We start from the raw sequence: 26,169 nt of genomic DNA, 5'->3' as shown, positions 1-26,169 counted from the left end.
ACAAGGGAGTTGCGTAGGGAGCGATCCCTGCGGAATGCAGAGAGGTGGGGGGAGGGAAAGATGTGCTTAGTGGTGGGATCCCGTTGGAGGTGGCAGAAGTTACGGAGAATAATATGTTGGACCCGGAGGCTGGTGGGGTGGTAGCTGAGGACCAGGGGAACCCTATTCCTAGTGGGGTGGCGGGAGGATGGAGTGAGAGCAGATGTACGTGAAATGGGGGAGATGCGTTTAAGAGCAGAGTTGATAGTGGAGGAAGGGAAGCCCCTTTCTTTAAAAAAGGAAGACATCTCCCTCGTCCTAGAATGAAAAGCCTCATCCTGAGAGCAGATGCAGTGGAGACGGAGGAATTGCGAGAAGGGGATGGCGTTTTTGCAAGAGACAGGGTGAGAAGAGGAATAGTCCAGATAGCTGTGAGAGTCAGTAGGCTTATAGTAGACATCAGTGGATAAGCTGTCTCCAGAGACAGAGACAGAAAGATCTAGAAAGGGGAGGGAGGTGTCAGAAATGGACCAGGTAAACTTGAGGGCAGGGTGAAAATTGGAGGCAAAGTTAATAAAGTCAACGAGTTCTGCATGCGTGCAGGAAGCAGCGCCAATGCAGTCGTCGATGTAGCGAAGGAAAAATGGGGGACAGATACCAGAATAGGCACGGAACATAGATTGTTCCACAAACCCAACAAAAAGGCAGGCATAGCTAGGACCCACACGGGTGCCCATAGCTACACCTTTAGTTTGGAGGAAGTGGGAGGAGCCAAAGGAGAAATTATTAAGAGTAAGGACTAATTCCGCTAGACGGAGCAGAGTGGTGGTAGAGGGGAACTGATTAGGTCTGGAATCCAAAAAGAAGCGTAGAGCTTTGAGACCAACCTGATGAGGGATGGAAGTATATAAGGATTGGACATGAATGGTGAAAATAAAGCGGTGGGGGCCAGGGAACTTAAAATCATCGAAAAGTTTAAGAGCGTGAGAAGTGTCACGAACATAGGTCGGAAGGGATTGAACAAGGGGTGATAAAACCGTGTCGAGGTATGCAGAAACGAGTTCGGTGGGGCAGGAGCAAACTGAGACAATAGGTCGGCCAGGACAGGCAGGTTTGTGGATCTTGGGTAGGAGGTAGAAACGGGAAGTGCGAGGTGTGGGAACTATAAGGTTGGTAGCAGTGGATGGGAGATCCCCTGAGCGGGTAAAGTCGGTGATGGTGTGGGAGACAATGGCCTGGTGCTCCTTAGTGGAGTCACGATCGAGGGGTAAATAAGAGGAGGTATCCGCAAGTCATCGCTGTGCCTTGGCAAGGTAGAGGTCAGTACGCCAGAGTACAACAGCACCCCCCTTATCGGCGGGTTTAATAATAAGGTTAGGATTAGTGCGGAGGGAGTGGAGAGCAGAGCGTTCCGAAGGAGTGAGGTTGGAATGGGGACAAGGTGTGGTGAAGTCGAGACGGTTGATGTCCCGTCGGTAATTAGCGATAAAGAGATCCAGAAGACCAGAGTGGGGTGTCCATGAAGAAGAGGAGGGTTGAAGACGGGAGAAGGGGTCATCGGTGGGGGTGGAAGAGTCCTTGCCGAAGAAATAGGCTCGGAGACGGAGACGGCGGAAGAAAAGTTCCACATCATGGCGAACACGGAACTTCCCGAGGTGTGGGCGAAGGGGGACAAACGTGAGGCCCTTACTGAGAACAGAGCGTTCTGCCTCCGACAGTTGAAGGTCGGAGGGGATGGTAAAGACCCGGCACGGATGAAAGCTGGGATCAGAGGGGGGAGGCTGGGGGTGTCAATGGAGAGGGGAGGGTTGGGGTGAGAGGAAGATGGAGCCTCTGCCAACTTCACCCTGCCCTCGTTTACCTGGTCCATTTCCGACACCTCCCTCCCCTTTCTAGATCTTTCTGTCTCTGTCTCTGGAGACAGCTTATCCACTGATGTCTACTATAAGCCTACTGACTCTCACAGCTATCTGGACTATTCCTCTTCTCACCCTGTCTCTTGCAAAAACGCCATCCCCTTCTCGCAATTCCTCCGTCTCCGCTGCATCTGCTCTCAGGATGAGGCTTTTCATTCTAGGACGAGGGAGATGTCTTCCTTTTTTAAAGAAAGGGGCTTCCCTTCCTCCACTATCAACTCTGCTCTTAAACGTATCTCCCCCATTTCACGTACATCTGCTCTCACTCCATCCTCCCACCACCCCACTAGGAATAGGGTTCCCCTGGTCCTCACCTACCACCCCACCAGCCTCCGGGTCCAACATATTATTCTCCGTAACTTCCGCCACCTCCAACGGGATCCCACCACTAAGCACATCTTTCCCTCCCCCCACCTCTCTGCATTCCGCAGGGATCGCTCCCTATGCAACTCCCTTGTCCATTCGTCCCCCCCATCCCTCCCCACTGATCTCCCTCCTGGCACTTATCCGTGTAAGCAGAACAAGTGCTACACATGCCCTTACACTTCCTCCCTTACCACCATTCAGGGCCCCAAACAGTCCTTCCAGGTGAGGCAACACTTCACCTGTGAGTCGACTGGGGTGATATACTGCGTCCGGTGCTCCTGATGTGGCCTTTTATATATTGGTGAGACCCGACACAGACTGGGAGACCGCTTTGCTGAACATCTACGCTCTGTCCGCCAGAGAAAGCAGGATCTCCCAGTGGCCACACATTTTAATTCCACATCCCATTCCCATTCTGACATGTCTATCCATGGCCTCCTCTACTGTAAAGATGAAGCCACACTCAGGTTGGAGGAACAACACCTTATATTCCGTCTGGGTAGCCTCCAACCTGATGGCATGAACATCGACTTCTCTAACTTCCGCTAATGCCCCACCTCCCCCTCGTACCCCATCTGTTACTTATTTTTATGCACACATTCTTTCTCTTACTCTCCTTTTTCTCCCTCTGTCCCTCTGAATATACCTCTTGCCCATCCTCTGGGTCCCCCCCACCTTGTCTTTCTTCCCGGACCTCCTGTACCATGATCCTCTCGTATCCCTTTTGCCTATCACCTGTCCAGCTCTTGGCTCTATCCCTCCCCCTCCTGTCTTCTCCTATCATTTTGGATCTCCCCCTCCCCCTCCAACTTTCAAATCCCTTACTCACTCTTCCTTCAGTTAGTCTTGACGAAGGGTCTCGGCCTGAAACGTCGACTGCACCTCTTCCTACAGATGTTGCCTGGCCTGCTGCGTTCACCAGCAACTTTGATGTGTGTTGCTCGAGGGAAATGCAACTTTTCTTTGATCCTGTTAGCTCCTGATGCTTTAATACTGTAGCTCTCACCTTTTGCAAATGGTGGATATCTTAATGGATTTTCTAAGGCTGCCCACCAAGATGATTTGGTAGAAATCAAAACAGCAAGTGATAAGAATTTTCTTCCTGTCAGGCAGCATCTGTGGAGGGAAGAGCTGTGGAGGTATCTCCCTTCGCAAATGCTACCCGTCTTGCTGAATAATTTCAGCACTTTTTGTTTTTATTTCAGATTTCCAGCAGCTGCAATTTGTTGCTTAATGACCAGATAGGAAAATGAGTCTAGTAGACAACACCTTCAGTAACCCTGTGTGAAGGCTGCTGTAGACGTGTTTGGATATGCACAGAATGTTGCTCACATCATATTATAGTCTGACTAGAGCCATTGATTCAGTACAAAAGTGCCCCTTCTGCCTGACTGACTTCTGCAAGCACTCAGTTTAAATAAAATGCTATTGATAATAAAACACATCTCCGATACATACAGGAACATAGTAACAACTTATATTTCTGAGAAAGATTTACCTCTTCGATCCAGCTTTGTTCCTTCAAGCGCTTGTGAATCCGATTGACAGCATCTTTCACATTTTCATCTTGAGTAGCTTCACTCTGCACTATGGAGCAACACTCCTCATACAACTTATACTTGAAGTGCTTTAAAGCATGGTAAACTTTGGTCCTCTCCGAACACACTCGGCCAACTAACAACACCTGCAAAATAATGCAATTTTGCAAATAATACTGAAGAAAACTTGACAGATTAAACAGACCAACATTGCTCTTCAATGAATTTATGTATTATAAATCAGTGAGCTACTTCAGCAGCTCTTTCAAATTCAAATTACAGCAAGAAATTTGATTAATCTGTTTGATTTTTTAAAGTTTCTATAGCATTCTAAATTATACTGCTTAACCAGGAAAGACAAGGTCTCCATGAGATGACTAGAGTTAAGAGTGAGGATAATTGATCCATACAGGTACGAGTGCCTATGGCTGATAATTGATCCGTGCAGAATTAGATGATCCTGGTACCCGTGGACTGGGGAGGAACACATCAGTATCACTCAAATGCTGAGCAGGGTTTTCCAATGAATGTTGTGTGGACAGCAGTGGGCTCTGTGGTGACCGCCCTTTAGCTAAATTGCCTGACGGGTTCAAACAAGAAAGGGACCTTTTCAGTGAGCCAACAGAGTGTGTTTGGTGCCTGTGAAATTGTTACACTTGTTTAAATCAGCATCATTGGTTGGATGGTTAGGGGAGGCGGGGTTGAGGGATTTGGGTGATGCAACAGAGGGGAAACAATTGGTTGTCTTGGTGTTTGCTTGAAGGACTTCCTGAGGCAGCTGACCCAGCACCTAGGCAGGATGATTTCAACATTTATGTTAATTCTGCTTCCTTAGACTGCTCTCAGTACCTGTTCATTTTAGGGTAGCCTATGAAGACCCCAGGAGTGGCCAGAAGGGCCAATCATCAGCACTAACCAAAATGAGGTCTGTTTTCCAATGCTAGATGCTTTATTTATTAGCTTTTCGAGATGGGGGAGCGGTGGCAGGGCTTGCATTTATTGATCATCCAAAACAATGGTCAGGAGCTGGAGGCAAGTCAGTGACTTGAATTGCTGCAGTGCTTTGTTGTGAAGATGGTTTTAAAAATTCCAGTTTTGAGATCTTGTGGAGAAAAAGGTCTTGTGCCACTTATTTCACGACAACGTGCAACTGCAGTGCTTCTTTACGCCTGTTTCCTATGTCCCTGGGGTAGAGGTCACAGGTTTAGGAGCTGCTGTTAGAGTAGTGATACATTTTGCAAGTGGTTCACTCCATGCCCATAGCATGATAGTACTGAAGAGAAGACAGATTCAGGGTAGTAGTCCAGATGTGTCTTGGATAATTTGGACAGTTTTTGGCATTGTTAGTGTTGCACTCATCTGCATATATTGTATATAGTTTCATTATGCTCTGGACTTGTGCCTTGCAGATGGGAGGAAGGTTTTAGATGTCAGAAGGTGAGCTATTCATTGCAGAATGCCCAGCCTCTGCCATGCTTTTCTATTTATCTGGCAGGTGCGGTTGAGTTGAGGTGATATCTCCAATATATTGATGTTACCATTGTCAGAAAATTCAGCTGGAGCAGCTACATAAACGGAGTCTACAAGAGCATTTCAGAGGCAAATTTAGATTGATATTAAAGCAGAGCAGAGTACTTGCAATGCAATCCATTCAACCATATCAGAAATGCCTCCTGGCTAAAAAACAATTTCATTTTGCACTGCATCACATGCTCGCTTCCGATATTTTCACATTTATATGAAATGCTTCTGATTTAGAACAAAGGTGTTCACGATGTTATTGGTTTCAATCCCTTCTCCAAGGTGCGCCTGGTCAAATTAGGTCTCAATCCTTAAAGAAAAGTAAACTACTTATAAAGTAGGAATTACAGGGAGCAAAGGTTGGGCAAATTTGATCCTATTTATCTCTCTCACCAGTTGAACTTTAAAGTGATTCTTGGTGAAATGGTTCAGCAAAAAAAATGCACTGAGGTACAATATTGCCATCTGATGGAGCTTTGGAGACATAACGACATGGAGGCAAATCTCCATGCTCCAGTATATATAATAGCATTTCTATCGACTAGTATCGACAATAATAGAATGATTAAATCAAAGATTAGAATGCATATGTATGTTTAGTTAACTGGTAGCATAAAGTAAGATTCAAATAATTTTATTGTTCATTGTACTTTCTATGACTGACAGTCAACTTTGGATCATTTCTGTTATCCGCTTTCCTCACACAAATGAAAGTTATATTCCAAATTAGGCTTCACGGAAGAACTTCAATATTTCCAGTTAATTGTCTCCAATTTGGATACAATAAATATTAGGTAACTCTTAAAGCATGAACACTTTTTCAGTCCACTTTCTTCTGGGCAAAACAGCAAGCTTCCAAGATTTGTGAATATTTAGTTATATTATCCTATTGTACTAATTGTTCTGAAGCATAAAGCCAATTTCAGCAGGGCAAGGAATTGAAATAGAAATAAAATAATTACTGGTCTGTCCTAGGTACATTCCTCATGCTTGCTATTTTAACCACAGTTTTCGAAGTTGACTTAATCACCTGCTAGATGTTAGCAGGGGAGCCAGGAACAGTAAAATTGGCCTGCTGCGATGCAATAAGAACAATAATGGTATTTTAACACAAAAAAAAGCAAAGAACACTTTCAAGAACCAACCTGCCAATGGCTGCATCGAAGTAAGGCAGATATTTGTCAAAGGATGACTACAGATTAAGGTAATAAATAGCTACTTGCATTTAAAAATGTTGTTAAATAATGCCAAATGCACTTTCTAACCAATTAAATTTATTTATGGTAAAATATGCCAATCAATTTGCAGGAATTAAGTTCCCACAACGTAATAACTGGTAAGATGACCTGTTTCAATATGGACAACCAGAGAAAAGGTTTGGAAGTGTATAATAGGGGTGAGACACCTACTACACCTTGCCGCAAGAGAAATGAGGGATGAGTTTATGGCTCCCTATTCCAAGGACTTTCTCACGTTCTTTTTGTGAAAATATACCCCGCTGTGCCAACATTCTATTTCCCCCCCCCCCAGGACTCCCATAATCATGTCTCAGAGATCTGTGAAACTTGCAAGTCCTATACCTTAGTGATACACTGATCATACAATGTCAGAAACTGTTGGCAAACCACAATGTAGAAAACTTACCAAATGTGTTAACACTGATGCATTTGCAATAGTATATTTGGAGCTGATACTAAATTAGGTGGTATTGTAGACAGTGCAGGAAATTATGAAAAATTACCAGGCAATCTTGAACATATGGCTTTCAATCCAGATAAAAGTGAGGTATTGTACTGAAATGTTACGTTTATCCAGTTATGTTGTATGGCTCAAAATGTTGAACAATATCTAGTAACATGAGGAAACGAATTGTAGCAGCAGAGATGTGGTTTTTGAGGAGGATGCACAGAATATCATGGATGAAACGAATATCTAATGAGGATATCATGAACAGAGCAAACACAAAAGGAGAAATAATGTATGAGATCATGAAAAGGCAACGTAATTTCATAGACATGTGATTAGGAAAGAGGAGTTAGAATGCACGGTAATTATGGGAAAGATTGAAGGGAAGAAAGCAAGAGGAAGACAAAGACAAATGATGATGGAGACAGCAGCCAGAGAACTGGAAATGAATACCAATGAATTGATCCACTTGGCCCGAAACAGGAGTGTGTGGGCCATGGCAGTCAAAGCTCAAACTGGGCACGGCACCCGATGATGATGATGATTGTACTTTGGGAAATCAAAGCACTGTAGGACATACAATGAATGGTAGGACCCTGGGAAAAGTTACGGAACAGAGAGACCTAGGAATGCAAGTGCATAGTTCACTGGAAGTGGCATCACAGGTTGACTGGGTGGTGAAGAAGCATTCGGCATGCTGGACTTCATCAGTCAGGACACTGAGTAAAGGAGTTGAAAATTTATGCTGCAGTTACACAAGACATTGGTGAGGCCACATTTAGAGTCTTATGTACAGATGTGGTCACATTGTTATAGGAATGATGTTATTAAACTAGAAATAGTACAAAAAAAATTTACCGGGATGTGGCTTAAACTTGAGGACTTGAGTTTCAAGGAAACGCTGTATAGACTAGGACTTTATTTCCTAGAAAGTAGGTGTTTGAAGGATGACCTGCTAGAGGTACACAAGATCATGAGGGAAATAGTCTATTTTCCCCAAGGAGGGGTGCTAAAAACAAGAGGACATAAATTATAGATAAGAGACAAGATATTTAAAAAAGACATCCAAGGCAACTTCTTCACCCAAAGGGTACCAGAAATAGTACCTGAGAATGGCACAATAGCAACATTTAAAAGCCATCTAGACAAGTACACGGATAGAAGTTGTTTAAGGGCTATGGGCCAAATGTGGACAGATGGGACAAGCTCTCTGGACTACATACTGTAGTCCACATGGACAAGTTGGGCAGAATGGCCTGTTTCTGTGCTGGATGGCTCTGCGACTCTATTTTATCCCAGTGCTGGCATTATTTTCTCTTTCTCCCCAGAACACATGAATCTACATATATGTATATCTTCTGAAGACAAGTATGTGTGTGAACAAACCTTTCTCACCCATTCTTCACAGCACGCTTTTTGTGTCATTCAGTCACTTTCGATTCTCTACCCTACCTCAAACATTTCTGTTGTTATATTGTTTTTATTACATTTAAAAAAATTCTTTTGAAGGATTTCCATCTCCACAGCTGCTGACTGACCTGTTGAGCACCTCACTTCAGTGTGTTTTAATGTGGCTGATGGATAACTGTTAGTAGGAACTGCAGAAAGTTCCTGATAGTGCCATGGGACTTCAAAGGTCTCTTTGAATGAATAGAAAAAGCAGATGAGATTTGAGATTCCTTATATATTTTTCCTCTACTCTGCACTAAAGAGTTAGCCCAGAGGAGGTTCATTTACATCCTACCAACTCCAATATAACATTCTCAAAATCACACACAAACCTTATTACTGTAATTATCACAAAAAATGCAAACACACCCTGCCAATGTTATTCTAGCCTTGAAGAGCAGAAGAATAAACACCAGTGAACAAGAAATGTGGCCTCAAACCTACAAATTGGTTTTATTAAAATTAATAATCAGTGTTATAAATCAATATGGCAACTTTTCAGAACTGCACATGGGTACAAGAATATCACATTTGCAACACACCTAACATATAAAATCTTTTAAAATACTATTCTGGGGTTGTATCCACTAACATTAAGGCCTCATGTTAAAGGAAGGAGTACTGGGTATGGTGTGCAGGAGCCCCGTTGCAGATAATGCACCCAGGTAAATGTAATCACATAGCAGCAAAGGTCATGGACTCAGAACCCCAGACGATGAAGTGCACAAACTTTATATGCATCTTGAAGTAAGCAACAAAAGCCTCCTTTAGCACTTTGAGCTCAAGAGAGATCATATTCGATAAGTACCTAATAAGAAAAGCACAATGTTTTGACATGTGAGCGATAATTAAGTTGAAATTATGTTGCGAATGCATCAGTGTTAACACATTTGGTAATTTGTTCTACAGTGCCAGCAGTTTCTGACACTGTATAATCAGCATGTCACTGATATATAGGACTTGCTGACTTCACAGATCTTTAAGACATGATCCTGGCACACCACTAGACACAGGCCTCCAGTCTGAGGAACAACCCTCGATCATCACCCTCTGCTTCCTACCACTGAACCAGTCATAAATCCAATCCACTATTTCCTGCTGGATCCCATGTGACCTAACTTCTGAAACTAGTCTGCCATGAGGGGCCTTGTCAAAGGCATTATTGAAGTCTATATTATTACCATCCACTGCCCTGTCGCAATCTACTTGTTATGCGTTGTAACTCCAAAACATAAAACTAACTGGAAGAAAGGTAAGGGAGTCCAGAATGTGAATCTAACTTCATTTTTTACTTTAAGCGAGGCGTGCATATGTGACGTGCTGGCATGATGACATATGATATTCACATACTTTTACATTTACCCCATAATTAATTATTTAAACAAGAATGCTCAATCAAACAATACTGTTACAATATTGCTCAAATACTACTGAAATATTAAATAGGCAGTGTTGGCGCGTGGCCAAGTGGTTAAGGCGTCAGTCTAGTGATCTGAAGGTCACTAGTTCGAGCTTCACCTAAGGCAGCCTGTTGTGTCCTTGAGCAAGGCACTTAACCACACATTGCTCTGCGACGACACCGGTGCCAAGCTGTATCGGCCCTAGTGCCCTTCCCTTGGACAACATCGGTGGCGTGGAGAGGGGAGACTTACAGCAGGGGCAACTGCCGGTCTTCCATACAACCTTGCCCAGGCCTGCGCCCTGGAAACCTTCCAAGGCGCAAATCCATGATCTCACGAGATGCCTGTAAATTAAATACACAAATCTCCTGCCTGCTTAGCTATAAACTCAATCTCAATAGAGAACACATCTCAGGAGGAATTTAAGGTGGGGGTTATATGGGAGGCAGGGTTTAAGGGTCAGCACACATTGTGGGCCGAAAGGCCTGTACTGTTCTATGTTCTATATACACTAAACACTATATAATAAGACTACTATACAGACATCCACAGCATAGTAAATTTTAAATTGCCCCATTCACGCCTAAAGATTTAATCGCTATTGAAGATTTCTTACTCTTGCTGGAAAATGTCTTTCCTGCCAAGGGGGCAGTCACTATGCTTGGTAGGTGAGACTTGTGGTGGTGAAGCAACCACAGGCTCTGGGGCCTCCTCCACTGTGGTTGTGAGAGTCAACTCTGGGAATGTAGGAAGTTGTTTTGTTCCATCAGCCCAGGACACTGTTCTTCCCAAACAGCGCATGGCACGCTTCACTGGATGACGTGGATCCTAATGTGTGAGTAGAGTCTGACAACACCATTTCCTTTACTTTTTGGAAAGACACCTCACACTGCTTTATCAATTGCCATTTCTTCCCGATCTGTAGTAATGAGTTCAACAGATGGAGCACGGTATCCAGGTTTGGCAGGAACCTGTTGTGGTAATTGGCAAATCCTAAAAAGGACTGCAACTGTACATGTCCTTTGGCCCTGGGGTATCCACCACTGCTTGAGTTTTCACAGTACACTTGTGTAACTCTTGTGCGTCAATGGTGTGACTACAGTAAATGATGCTTGGGTTAAAGAATTTACACTTGTCGCATCCATAATCTTCTAATCTTTTTAGCAATGTCTTGAGATTTTGGAGATGTTCCTTGTAACAATGATGTCATCTGAGTGCCTGGGCAGCCTTGCAGCACCTGGTCCCTAGCTTTGTGCCAGGTTGCAGGCGCAGATGCTACTCCAAAATTAAGCCTATTACAGTGATAAAGCCCTGTGTGAGTGCTTATGGTGAAAAACACTTTGGACTCTTCCTTCATCTTCATCAGTAGATAGGCCTTGGCCAAGTCAACTTTGCCGGAGTGCTTTCCTCCCGAAAAGTTTGTGAAGATATCCTCTATACTGGGCAGAGGGTATTGATCTACTTTCAGTACTGGGTTGACATTGACCTTGAAATCACCACATATCCTGACAGACTCATTCTTCTTGGCTACAGGCATTGCTCATGAGCTCCACTCAGCCTTGTAAAGAATTCCTTCAGCCTCCATGCAGTCTAGCACAATGGCTGCTTCATCATGGATGGTATTAGGAATCGAACGGGCTTTGTCAAACTTGAGTGTAGCATTTTTATTTGAGCTTTTCATTGTCATCCTTCAGCACTGCTGTAGGCATCATCCAGTAGCTTTCTAAATTTGCTTTCAGTTGACTCTAATGCAGGGGATGTGGCATGCAAATGGTGGATGGATCTCCAATCAAGTTGTAGTTGTCTCAGCCATTCAGAACCCCACAAAAGCCGACCCTGCTGTTTTTAACCAATACAAACCCAATGTGGCTTGCTGGTTGTTATATTTTACTGTTACAAATGTCATTTCCACAGGAGTTATCTTTTCTCCAGTATAAGTTCTTAGTTGAATATCTGCAGGCTTATGTTTAGTATCTTTGAAATGCCGTTCAAACTCACTGAAACAGCCGAGCCAGTATTCAATTCTATTTTAATTAATTTGCTTATCACTTCTGGTGTAGGCCATATTGCTCGTCTCTTGTTAGTTTTCACACTGTAAATCTCAAAGCTACGCAGTCCTGTGCTACTCTCATCATTATCAAGTTTTTCATCTACAGCACACAGGTTAGTGTTCTCTTTGAAACTGCAACTATCTCTTCCCTGTGCTGTCCATTTATTTTTGTCTGACCAACATGCTCTTTGTACGTGTCTTGCTTTATTACATTTTCTGCAAGTTTCATATTTAAATCTGCATTGATCAGGTGAATGTGAGCAGAATTTGTTATCCAGATTGGTTTCTGGTTAGGCATCGAAATTTTGCTCATGATCACTTTCATTCCTGACAGTAACTCAATTTTGTCTCTGTCTACTGTTTCCATAATACAGCTATTTCAATTGCTTTTTTAAAGCATAAGTTGTGCTTCAGTTCTGAGCCATTTTTGAATGCTTTCTTGCCAAATTTCACAAACTAAATGATCTCTCAGTGCATCATCAAGCCCATCACTGAACTGACACTAATTAGACAATTTCTTCAATTCAGCCATTTCTGCTGAAATGGACTCCCCTTCCTTTTGATCCCACTGATGAAACCCAAAACGTTCTGCGATCAACAATGTTTTGGGTCTAAATGTTCTTGCATTACTTTCATAATATCAGCAAAGCTATTTTGGCTGGTTTAGTTGGAGCAGTCAAACTTCTAAGCAAACTGTATGCGTTTCTACCTAATGCACTCAGCAAGACGTATTGTTTCTCACTAGTTATTTCATTTGCTTCAAAATTCTGCTCAATATCTCAGTATACATATTCCAGTTATATGATGCGATCAAATGCATTTATCTTTCCGATGTAGCCAGCCATTTCTGCTTATTTTTAAATTTATGATTTTTATCACTCTGTCCTCACTGTTTATGAATCCTTGAATTTGACTGTCTGTCTTTGTTTTAACTTGAACATCCTTTCTGAAGAAGTATTTGCTTTGCTTTTTTTTTCACTCGTCTATTTCCCGTTGCACTTTTTGTAAACTTGAAAGTCTCGCTGTGCTTCAACATATAGGTAGTCATTGTGGGTTTGTTTAAAACTTCCTTGTCACCACTATTATGTTTTTGAAACTCCAAAACATTAAGTTAATTGGAAGAAAAACAAGGGAGTCTGGAATGCAAATCTAACTTTGTTTTTACTTTAAGCAAGATGCCCACGGTATGACATGGTGTGATGATATAGTTTTACATATAACCCGTAATGAATTATTTAAATAAACAAAAATGAGTAATCAAACAATATATTTACAATATTACTTAAATTTTAAACACACAGCACTACCCTCTTAGCTAGTTAAAGAACTCCAAGAGGTTTGCCAAACATAGCTTCCCATGCACAAAACTGTGCTGACTGTCCTGAATCAGACCCTGTGTCTCCAGATTTTGGAAGATCCTGTCCCTGGGAATCTCTTTCAGCAATTTACCACCACCAGGATCTGATTCACCACCCTGTAGTTTCCAAGCTTGTTTTCACTAGCCTTTTTAAATAAATAGTAATTTGAACCAATTAAACAATTAGTTATTCTCCAGTCCTCTGGAACCTCATCTGCGGCCAGAGGTAAAGCAAATTCTCAGTAATAGAAACATAGAAAATAGGTGCAAGAGTAGGCCATTCGGCCCTTCGAGCCTGCACCGCCATTTATTATGATCATGGCTGATCATCCAACTCAGAACCCCGCCCCAGCCTTCCCTCCATAGCCCCTGATCCCCGTAGCCACAAGGGCCATATCTAACTCCCTCTTAAATATAGCCAATGAACTGGCCTCAACTGTTTCCTGTGGCAGAGAATTCCACAGATTCACCACTCTCTGTGTGAAGAAGTTTTTCCTAATCTCGGTCCTAAAAGCCTTCCCCTTTATCCTCAAACTGTGACCCCTTGTTCTGGACTTCCCCAACATCGGGAACAATCTTCCTGCATCTAGCCTGTCCAATCCCTTTAGGATTTTATACGCTTCAGTCAGATCCCCCCTCAACCTTCTAAATTCCAACGAGTACAAGCCCAGTTCATCCAGTCTTTCTTCATATGAAAGTCCTGCCATCCCAGGAATCAATCTGGTGAACCTTCTTTGTACTCCCTCTATGGCAAGGATGTCTTTCCTCAGATTAGAGGACCAAAACTGCACACAATACTCCAGGTATGGTCTCACCAAGGCCTTATACAACTGCAGTAGTACCTCCCTGCTCCTGTACTCGAATCCTCTCGCTATAAATGCCAGCATACCATTCGCCTTTTTCACCGCCTGCTGTACCTGCATGCCCACTTTCAATGACTGGTGTATAATAACACCCAGGTCTCATTGCACCTCCCCTTTTCCTAACCGGCCACCATTCAGATAATAATCTGTTTTCCTATTTTTGCCACCAAAGTGGATAACTTCACATTTATCCACATTAAATTGCATCTGCCACGAATTTGCCCACTCACCCAACCTATCCAAGTCACTCTGCATCCTCCTCACAGCTAACACTGCCACCCAGCTTCATGTCATCCGCAAACTTGGAGATGCTGCATTTAATTCCCTCATCCAAGTCATTAATATATATTGTAAACAACTGGGGTCCCAGCACTGAGCCTTGCGGTACCCCACTAGTCACCGCCTGCCATTCTGAAAAGGTCCCATTTATTCCCACTCTTTGCTTCCTGTCTGCTAACCAATTCTCTATCCACATCAATACCTTACCCCCAATACCCTGTGCTTTAAGTTTGCACACTAATCTCCTGTGTGGGACCTTGTCAAAAGCCTTTTGAAAATCCAAATATACCACATCCACTGGTTCTCCCCTATCCACTCTACTAGTTACATCCTCAAAAAATTCTATGAGATTCGTCAGACATGATTTTCCTTTCACAAATCCATGCTGACTGTGTCCGATGATTTCACCGCTTTCCAAATGTGCTGTTATCACATCTTTGATAACTGACTCCAGCAGTTTCCCCACCACCGACGTTAGGCTAACCGGTCTATAATTCCCCGGTTTCTCTCTCCCTCCTTTTTTAAAAAGTGGGGTTACATTAGCCACCCTCCAATCCTCAGGAACTAGTCCAGAATCTAACGAGTTTTGAAAAATTATCACTAATGTATCCACTATTTCTTGGGCTACTTCCTTAAGCACTCTAGGATGCAGACCATCTGGCCCTGGGGATTTATCTGCCTTCAATCCCTTCAATTTACCTAACACCACTTCCCTACTAACATGTATTTCGCTCAGTTCCTCCATCTCACTGGACCCTCTGTCCCCTACTATTTCTGGAAGATTATTTATGTCCTCCTTAGTGAAGACAGAACCAAAGTAATTATTCAATTGGTCTGCCATGTCCTTGTTCCCCATAATCAATTCACCTGTTTCTGTCTGTAGGGGACCTACATTTGTCTTTACCAGTCTTTTCCTTTTTACATATCTATAAAAGCTTTTACAGTCAGTTTTTATGTTCCCTGCCAGTTTTCTCTCATAATCTTTTTTCCCCTTCCTAATTAAGCCCTTTGTCCTCCTCTGCTGAACTCTGAATTTCTCCCAGTCCTCAGGTGAGCCACTTTCTCTGGCTAATTTGTATGCTTCTTCTTTGGAATTGATACTATCCCTAATTTCTCTTGTCAGCCACGGGTGCACTACCTTCCTTGATTTATTCTTTTGCCAAACTGGGAGGAACAATTGTTGTAGTTCATCCATGCAACCTTTAAATGCTTGCCATTGCATATCCACCATCAATCCTTTAAGTGTCATTTGCCAGTCTATCTTAGCTAATTCACGTCTCATACCTTCAAAGTTACCCCTCTTTAAGTTCAGAACCTTTGTTTCTGAATTAACTATGTCACTCTCCATCTTAATGAAGAATTCCACCATATTATGGTCACTCTTACCCAAGGGGCCTCTCACGACAAGATTGCTAATTAACCCTTCCTCATTGCTCAAAACCCAGTCCAGAATAGCCTGCTCTCCAGTTGGTTCCTCGACATGTTGGTTCAAAAAACCATCCCGCATACATTCCACGAAATCCTCTTCCTCAGCACCTTTACCAATTTGGTTCACCCAATCTACATGTAGATTGAAGTCACCCATTATAACTGCTGTTCCTTTATTGCACACATTTCTAATTTCCTGTTTAATACCATCTCCGACCTCACTACTACTGTTAGGTGGCCTGTACACAACTCCCACCAGCGTCTTCTGCCCCTTAGTGTTACGCAGCTCTACCCATACCGATTCCACATCTTCCCGGCTTATGTCCTTCCTTTCTATTGCGTTAATCTCTTCTTTAACCAGCAACGCCACCCCACCTCCCCTTCCTTCATGTCTATCCCTCCTGAATATTGAATATCCCTGAACGTTGAGCTCCCATCCTTGGTCACCCTGGAGCCATGTCTCTGTGATCCCAATTATATCATAATCATTAATAACAATTTGCACTTTCAATTCATCCACCTTATTACGAATGCTCCTTGCATTGACACACAAAGCCTTCAGGCGCTCTTTTACAACTCTCTTAGCCCTTATACAATTATGTTGAAAAGTGGCCCTTTTTAATGCTTGCCCTGGATTTGTCGGCCTGCTACTTTTACTTTTCTCCTTAGTACTTTTTGCTTCTACCCTCACTTTACACCCCTCTGTCTCTCTGCACTGGTTCCCATCCCCCTGTTGTGAACTAACCTCCTCACGCCTAGCCTCTTTAATTTGATTCCCACTCCCCAACCATTCTAGTTTAAAGTCACCTTAGTAGCCCTCGCTAATCTCCCTGCCAGGATATTGGTCCCCCTAGGATTCAAGTGTAACCCGTCCTTTTTGTACAGGTCACGTCTGCGCCAAAAGAGGTCCCAATGATCCAAAAACTTGAATCCCTGCCCCCTGCTCCAATCCCTCAGCCACGCATTTATCCTCCACCTCATCGCATTCCTACTCTCACTGTCGCGTGGCACAGGCAGTAATCCCGAGATTACTACCTTTGCGGTCCTTTTTCTCAACTCCCTTCCTAGCTCCCTATATTCTCCTTTCAGGACCTCATCCCTTTTCCTACCTATGTCATTGGTACCTATATGTAATGGCTTCATCAATTTCTTCTTTAGCTTCCCACAAGGACCAAGAATGCACCAGGTCAGGCCCTGGGTATTTACTCATCCTAATGCACTTTAGGGCATTCAATATCTACTCCCTGCTAATGTGTGTGTGGTCCAAAGCAACAACACTTGTTTCTCTTATTTCCTCAGCTTCCATCGTTTTCTCAACAGAAAATACTAAAGAGAAACGTTCAGTAAAAATCTCACGCATTTCCTTTCGTTCCACACACAGATGGCCATCCTAATCTTTAAGGGAACCTACTCTCTCCCTATCCACCCTTTTACTCTTAATAAACCAAGAGCCTTTTGGGATTTTGCCTCACCTTGCCTGCCAATCCTTCTCATATCCTCCTTTTGCCTTCTCAACTTCTCTCCCAAGTGCACTCCTACATTTCTTGTAGTACAGCTACCTCTCTTTCTTAACCAAAACAGTATTTCTCGTCAACTGTGATTCCCGAAACCTACCCACCATGCCATTCACCCTAACAGCAACATGCAGACCCTGAACTCTTGATATGACACCTTGAAAGGCCTCACTGTTGGCAGATGCTCCTCTTCCTGTAAATAAACTTGCCCAATTAACCAGTTCAAAATCAAGCTTAATGACTCCAAAAATTGCTTTGCCCAAGTTCATGAACTTAACTTGTGAACCCCTTGTATCTATTGATTTTTAAATTAATAGAACCATGGTCACTTGCCACCAGACACTTCCTCCACTTATCCAACCTCATTCCCCAGGAGGAGGTCCAGTGTTGCACCCTCTCGTATTTCTCCCTATATTGATACGGAAAACTTTCACGGGCACATTTCACAAATTCCACTCCATCCATCCAAACCTTTTACATTGTGAGTGGCTCACTCAATATTGGAGAAGTTTAGATCTTCCACTGGCTCTGGGGGGCCTGCAATATACAATCAGATCAGAGTGACCATCCCTTCGTTTCTAAATTTTACCCATACAAGCTCAGTTGATGAACGCCCAGGAATACCCTCTCTACTGACATTATTTTGTCCTCTTGCATCAAGAAAGCAACTCTCCTTCCTTTCACATTTGCATCCTCTCATACTTTTGATGTTAGAAAACTAAAAGAAAAGAGAATGCAAGAAATATACTCCAGATTAGGCTGCATCTGTGAAGTGAGGAAAGGAGAGCTTACATTACAAGTTGATGACCTCTCACTGGAATTGGATAGTTGTGATACAAACAAGAAAGGCTAGTTATCTGAGAAATTAATTCAGTGTCGAACTCTGACGGCTGTAATCTGTCTAGCTGGAAGAGGAGATGCTGACTTCTTTTCAACACAGAGGTCCAATCACTTTACATTTCCATCCTATAACAGGACGATCCAAAGACAATTCTCTTTTTAAACAATATCCCGAATAATCCCCCTTCACTGCCACCATTTTAGGTACACCAGCTCATTAATGTAAATAACTAATCTGCCAATCATGTCACAGCAACTCAATACCTAAAAGCACAGAGCCATGGTCAAGAGGTTTAGTTGTTGTTCAGACCAAACGTCAGAATAGGGAAAAAATGTGATCCAAGTGACTTTGACCTTGGAATGATTGTTGGTACCAGGGATGGTGGTTTGAGCAACTCAGAAACTGCTGATTCGTTGGGATTTTCACACACAACCATCTGTAGAGCTTACAAAGAATGGTGCGAAAAACAAAAAATATCCAGCTCTGTGGGTGACAATAGCTTGCTAATGAGAGAGGTCAGAGGAGAGTGATCAGACTGGTTCAAGCTGACAGCTGACAAGTAACTCAAATAACCACATGTTACAACAGTGATGTGCAAAAGAACATCTCTGAATGCACATGTTGAATCTTGAAGTGTATGGGCAACAGCAGCACAGGACTACAAACACATACTCAGTGGTCACTTTATTAGGTACCTAATAAAGTGGCCACTGAGTATACGTTCATACTGAAGAACTTCCTCAAAAACTCTGTTTACTTCCTGCAAACCAAATCTGATGCATTAAGCAGTTCTATTAATTTTGTTCTCTCTCTCTGCTGATGACGCCTTTGTAACTCACAGTTCAGGCACAGAATGCTTCATCTTTCTGTGATTCTCTTGTCTCCTATCAGTCAGATCAACTACAATAAGCAAGTCATCACCACCCACACACAGCCCACAGTACAACTCCTTTTATTAAGTCTCTCTTGATCTCCACCTTGTTCTCGTTGATCTTTCCACTTCTACCCCTCCTCTATAACATATGTTTGAATTCCAGATTTTTTGAGTTCTGACAAAAGTGCCTGGAGCTGAAATGTTATCCTTCTTTCTCTCGTCACAAATGCTGTCCCATATGCTGAGTATTTCTAACATTATCTGACATTATTTCAGATTACCAGCATTCGTAGTTTTTTTTTGCTTTATGGCTGAAATTCTCTGACAAATTTGTCATTTATCTCATTTAGTTTTGGGCTCTTGTGTGCAATTTGGCCAACACATCTGCAGCACAGCAATTCTATGCATTTTAAGGTAATTCACTGCTTGTCAAACATTTTGAGACACTCCAGATTAGTTTGATAAAGCATTATAAATGAAGGTTTTGTTTTCTTTCTATTGAACCAGACACACCTTATTGTCCTGAAGCTGAAAATGAATGGAGAATCGCCTCCAGGGAAAGCAAAATTTATAATGCTGGCAGAGACAGAAATGAAAGTCACAGGCCCCCTACAGAATGTCAGAATGATCTATGCTGAATGTACTTTTCTTACCCTATCCTTTCTTTACATGGTGAAGTATTTTGCTCTCTTGCTCTTCTTGTACCATCTTTTGTCACTGACAGTGGGATGGTGGGGATGACTGCCGGGTTGCAAAGGCAGGCAGATGTTTCTCCTTACATGGGAGTCCTTTTCCAGTGGAGCCTTATGGAGACAAGCTCTGTCCAACCCCTGCTCCAGATATCAGTAACATTCTTTAGACTTAAAGTCATATAAAACACTGCAGAAACCCACTCACTGTTGTTTCCTGAGAAACAGCAACTGGCTCAACACAGTTACAGATAAAGGATTACATCACTAGAGCTGCTACTACCCTTCTGGTGTTATTGTTTCAATTCTGCAGGACACTATCAACTTCATACTCCCTGTCCTTTTTTATATTTAAAGCAAAATTTAAGAATGGAGATGTCATTTAAGAAAACATCTATCTCATGTCTGATGTTTAATTTTCTCCTACTTGCTAGATTAGGGCATTAGCTTAAATGTTGGAGCACGTTATGCTTTTTTTGCCAGTGCAGTTGGAACTAACAGTGAACAAAAACCCAAACAAAAACACATCTGCCGGGAATCTGAAATGAGAAGAGAAAAAGCTGGAAATATTCAGCAGATCAGGCAGTACCTACAGGAAGTGAAGCAGCGTGAATGGTTCAGGAACCTCGTCAGTACAATGGGATCACATTTAGATTGGGAAATCACAAAATGGTAGCAGCAGTGTTTTAATCACATTTAACACTGTCCCTGAAATTACAGAAAGTCCTTTCAGTTGCGCTTCACCTTCGCTAAAATCAAATTATTGATAGATGAAAGATAGTTACTCAGAGCATTTTGAGCCTCATTGTTCAGGGAGTGACTGTATATTGACAATTGGTGGCCATTGATGGAACCATCACACTGTATTTAGATACAGGTTGCTGGGGTAGCAAAGATGGCACAGAGGAGGGGAGGCTTGCCTTTATTAGTTGGGGCATTGATTTCAATAGTCAGCAATTTTATTGCAGATTTATGCAACTCTGGTTAGGGTGTTTTTGGAGTATTGCATTCAAGTCTCTCTATTATAGGACAGATGTGGAGGTTTTGGCGAAGGTGCAGAAAAGGTTTACCAGGACACTGGCTGGATTAGAGGGCAAATGCTACAAGGAGAGGCTGGGTAAACCTGGATTGCTTTCTCTGGAGCAGTACAGGCTGAGGAGGGGCATGATAGAAATTTATAAGATTATAGGGCATATGCAGCTGGTATCTTTTCCCCAGGGTTGAAATGTTTAATATTAGAGGGCATATATTTAAGGTGAGAGGAGACAAGTTCAAAGGAGATGGCAAGGCAAGTTTTTAATGAAAGTAAATGAGTATCCAAGATCACTCTTGGATAAATGTGAATCTTATCCAAGGTCTAAGGATACTACTGGACCTTGACAGGTCAGTGCTTCCTCCTCAGAACTTTAGATCAGAACTGGGGAGAGACTGGGGCCTTTTTTTTGTGAAAAAGCAGCTGGTTTTATTTATCCACCCAATCAGCTGTATTGTATTTAAATAGATACATACATAGATAAATAGATAGATAGAAAGACACTTTATTGATCCCAAAGGAAATTACAGTGTCAAGGTAGCATTACCAGTGCACAGATACAAATACTTGAAGAGAAGTAGAAAGAATAAAAATAAGCTACAGCAAACAGTCTAACGGGGGGGGGGGGGGGAGGTCATCACTTTCCCGGCTATAGGTTGACATATTATAGAGCCTAATGGCCGGGGGTAAGAATGACGTCATATAATGATCTTTGGAGCAGCACGGTTGTCTTAGTCTATTAGTAAAAGTGCTTCTCTGTTCAGCCTAGATGGCATGCAGAGGGTGAGAAAAATTGTCCAGAATTGTCAGAACTTTCCGTAGGGTCCTTTGTTCTACCACAACCTCCAGTGTGTCCAGTTTGGCTCCTGTAACAGAGCCAGCCTTTCTAATCACTTTATTGAGCCTGTTGGCATCATCCATGTTGATGCCATTGCCCCACCACACCACTGCACTGAAGATTGTATGGCAAGAACAGACTGGTAGAACATATGGAGGAGAGGCCTGCATATGCCAAAGGACCTCAGTCTCCTCAAGAAGTGGAGGTGACTCTGGCCCTTCTTGTACACAGTCTCTGTGTTGGTGCTCCACTCAGGTCTGTCATCCAGGTGAAGACCCCGGGATTTGTAGGTCCTCATCACATCCACGTCCTCAGCGTCAATAGAAACAGGGAGCAGTGAATTATTGTGGTTCAGAATGGTTCACCTGTACTGTATTTTAAAATGTTTCAGAATAATTCCTTCGTTCTGCAAGAAATTACTTAGTTTTGGGAACTGTGTCTATAATTTCAGTCACCTAAAAGCTGGTTTCACTTTCCTTATGGCCTCCTGCTCAGGGAGCAGTTAGAATGCAGGTAATGAAAAGGACATGTTAGCCTCAATGATTCTTTTCATTGATGCTATTCTTTCAAACACTTGCTTTTACTCTTTGCACTTAATATTTCAACAGTAGCTTCCAAGTGAAAACATTTCAATGGAATTACTTCTTTTTCATCCATGACATTATCATTACCCAATACAGTAACTTAAGAATGACATATAATAACAATAAAGGTCAAAGCTCAGTGGGTGAACTGAAAGAAGTTACAAAGCATAGAGAGAAAGTAAATAATGAGACATACTAAAGAATTTATATTTAAATCAATCACTAAAATAATTAATAGGGCAGTTACAAGAAAATCCTATGCATAGAAAAATGATTGAATGTGGAATTTATTGTCAGAATGAGAAGTAAAACAGAATAAACTTATCTTTAAAGGAGAATCAGTTTGCTGCCACAGCAAAGGTGCAGTGAAGTGAATGTCATTAGACTATGCAATAATGTAAAATATACTATGGTTGTATGAATAATAATTGGTTAATGTTTCTCTTAACTAATTCATATAAACCAATATAAATCAGCTCCAGAACCTGGGCCTTAGCACTCAGGTCTGCAGCTGGATCTTCAGCTTCCTCACAGACAGGACCCAGGCTGTAAAAATAGGGGACAAGCTCTCCTCTACAATCACTCTGAGCACCGGTGCCCCACAAGGCTGTGTACTCAGCCCCCTGCTGTACTCACTGTACACCCATGTTGTGTTATTTTGCTGTACCTGCTTGTCATTTGACATGAAGCTGTCTTGTTCCAAATTTTTGGAGTCGTATAGCTTTCCTGACAGGGTAACTGTGAACCTACAAGTACGTTTCAGTTCACAGGCCTGACACGATGTCTTGAGTCCTGGATGCTCTTTCACATGAAGATTAGGATAACAATCCACACGCTCCTGTAAGAGTAGCAAAAAGAAACAAAATATTTGAACAAAAAGATTTGGGTCTATTTCAACACTATTGTTCCCCAGAAAAAAAAAAATCAGGTTCAGAGAAATCCAAGAAAAATGTCATTATCAAATTGAGACTTAAATGCTGAATGAAGAAATGATTTTTGTATATACAGGACAATGGAATGAGAAATAAGAGCCACAGCCATGAAATCACAAGGTCATACAGCACAGAAATTTGCCCGTCAGCCCACCAATTCTACTTCAACCTTAACGCACCCCATTACTGTAGTTCTATATGGCTCATATGTTTGTTATTCTTTTTCAGATTTTCATATTGGGCACAGTTCACAGTGGTCTATTAACTTAATAACCCACAAGTCTTGGATGCAGGAGGAAAGATGGAGAGGATATTTCAGAACCCAAATGGACAGACTTGCTCCAGCATACATCAGATTAAATTCTTCCACTTTTTAAAGTTGCAGATTCTTAAGTTCACGACGACGACAATGGAGCGTTCAAAACCTACAAGTAAAACAGGGGTTTCACCGAGTACCTACGCTCCATCCGCACGAAGAAGTGAGATCTCCCAGTGGCTGCCTATTTTAATTCCACTTCCTATTCCCGTTCCAATATGTCAATCCATGGCCTCCTCTAGAGTTGCGATGAGGCAACAATCAGGTTGGAGAAACAACACCTTATAATCCGTCAGGGTAGCCTCCAACCTGATGGCATGAACATCGATTTCTCCAACTTCTGGTAATGCCCCCCTTCTCACAATTCCCCATCCTCTTTGCCCCTCTCCCACCTCATCTCCTTGCCTGCCCATCACTCCCACTGGTGTTTCTCCCTCTTTTTCTTCCTTCCACAGCCTTCTATCCTCCATCACAGACTGCCCCTTCTTCAGCATCGTCTCTTTCACAACTCAACTTCCCAGCTCTTTATTCCCTCCCCCTCCCAGGTTCACCTAACACCTTGTGTTTCTCTCCCCCCCCCCGCCCCACCTTTTAAATCTACTCCTCAGCATTTTTTCTCCAGTCCTGCTGAAGGGCCTCAGCCCGAAACATCGATTGTACTTTTTCCATAGATGCAGCCTGGCCCGCTTGCTTCCTCCAGCATTTTGTGCGTGACGCCTCCACGTTTTACGTATTCTGTACATTACCACAATAATATTTACAGTGTATCCTTGCAATTTACTTGTAGTGAAAAGTCATTTTCTCTCATATAAGGACAGAAGATGTGGAATCTGGTGTAGACTTATTGGCCTGCAGTCCTACTTTACCTTTCAATAAGATCATGCTGATTCAAACATATGTCAACATGACTTTCCCAATCTCTCCCCATATCCTGTGAATCTTTAGTAGTTCAAATACCTGTCAATCTCAACATTCTGCCACCTCAGTTCTCTACATAGAGAATTCTAGAGTCATAAACCTCTGAATGAAATTCCTCTACATGTCTGATTCCCTCTTATTCTGAAACTATGCCCACAGCTCTAGGTACCCTCAGAAGGGAAAGCATCCACTCAGCATTCATCATATCAATTCCCCACAAAACTGATGTTTCAATGAGATTACTACTCGTTCTTCTAAACTCAAATGTGTCTCAGCCCAAACTGCTCAACCTCTTTAACCCAGGAATCAGCCTGGTCAATCTTTTCTGGATTGCCTTCAGTGCAAATAGCCCTTTCTTAAGTGTGGAGACCAAAACTATGCAGTGCAGTGTCACCAGCACATTGTTAACTTCATCAAAACTATTATACTTTCATCATTCATGGTCCTTGTATAAAAACAATCAATATTCTCCTAGCCTTCTTAATTTCTCATTGTCCCACATGCCAGCACTTGTACTTCATGTATATTTTGAAGTCTCATTTTTTTTAAATAAAAATTTGCTTTTTCACTTTCTTTCCTAAAGCGAGTCAACTCACGTTTTCCACATTTCTTCCAGGTTACTACAGCAGGCATCCTGCTATGAACTCCTATAAAGGGATATACAACAGCAACATATACCGTACAATGGACAAAGGTGCTGATATTTTTCCTGTGCAAGATTGATCAGGTAATTGTGAGGATCATCCATCAATGATAGCAGGATTTCTATCCGTGCAAAGAGCTACATACATTACTCAGATGAGCATCAAAGCTATTAATATCAAGGCCGAGTGCATTATTAAAGGAAAGGGTTTCAACTTTATTAATATTCAAAAAGTATCACTTCATCACAAAAGTATGCACACTGCTGGCTGTTACCAAGTCTATAGCAATGATGTGTCCAGTAGATGGCTTAACATTTTTCTGACAGGGAACTCTGCGTCGATGGCTCTGAGAAGACAATACCCAGTGGTACTTATATGGGGCCTTTAATGCAGAAGTAGCTGCAAATTATAAAATAATAGGGCCAAGCCAGACATAAAGCTTGGCCAAAAATGTAGGTTTTAAGCAAGATCTTAACGGAAAAGATTGAAGTGACGGAGTATATAAGGCAGTAAAGTATAGTGTTGGACAATAGTGATAGAAGCCTAACCTTCAGTGTTCACACATGGGTGGATGGATGCACAGGAAGCAAGAAGTTACAAAGGTCTCAGATAACTTGAAGGACCGAAATGGTAATAGATAAAAACAGACTACAGCTACAGGGGAAAGGAGGATAAGGGTTGGGAGCTATGTTTCCTCTAAGCTGTGCACGTGTACGCGCGCACACACATTTTTCAACCAGCGCACAAAGGAAATTAATGTGCGCACAAAATGTTAGTTACCTAAAATAATGTAGTAATTAATAATCATACTTATTGAAAATAATCTTTCAGCTAAATGTTTTTGTTAACTAGTTAGTCGGTTTTTCAAATACCACAATGCACGTCACTAATTTATGTCACCTCACCTATCCTGTTCTGGGATCTGGGAGACAATGTTTCGTGGAGTGACAAAGTTAAAGTTTTGTTAAGCCAACAACATGAAGAAAACATCACAGTAGATACAAGTTCGCTGTTGACCTTTATAAATAATCTTTGTGTTCATTTAGAAGAAAGGTTTCCTGAAGATGAGGTACAAGAATGGTCAACTTTTGATTTCTCCGAAATTGCAGATTGTGACTTCACATTTGGCGATGAACAAGTTAATGCTTTATGTC

At 42.2% G+C, this 26,169-nt stretch overlaps 1 protein-coding gene across 2 annotated transcripts in view; it reads right to left on the bottom strand.

Moving 5' to 3' along the window:
- ccdc82 (coiled-coil domain containing 82) overlaps nt 1-26,169 on the bottom strand; it is a 117,651-nt gene that overhangs the window by 59,185 nt on the left and 32,297 nt on the right. For both annotated transcript variants that reach the window (XM_063053816.1, XM_063053817.1), the window contains exons 6-7: nt 22,873-23,043; nt 3,760-3,945 (exon numbers count right to left, since the gene is read on the bottom strand). In XM_063053816.1, the coding sequence (XP_062909886.1) occupies nt 3,760-3,945; nt 22,873-23,043 (357 nt within the window). The remainder of the gene's footprint in view (nt 1-3,759; nt 3,946-22,872; nt 23,044-26,169) is intronic.

Source organism: Mobula hypostoma, chromosome 7, assembly GCF_963921235.1.
Source record: "Mobula hypostoma chromosome 7, sMobHyp1.1, whole genome shotgun sequence".
Taxonomy (NCBI): Eukaryota; Metazoa; Chordata; class Chondrichthyes; order Myliobatiformes; family Myliobatidae; genus Mobula; species Mobula hypostoma.
This window is presented reverse-complemented; position numbering and strand designations above follow the sequence as displayed.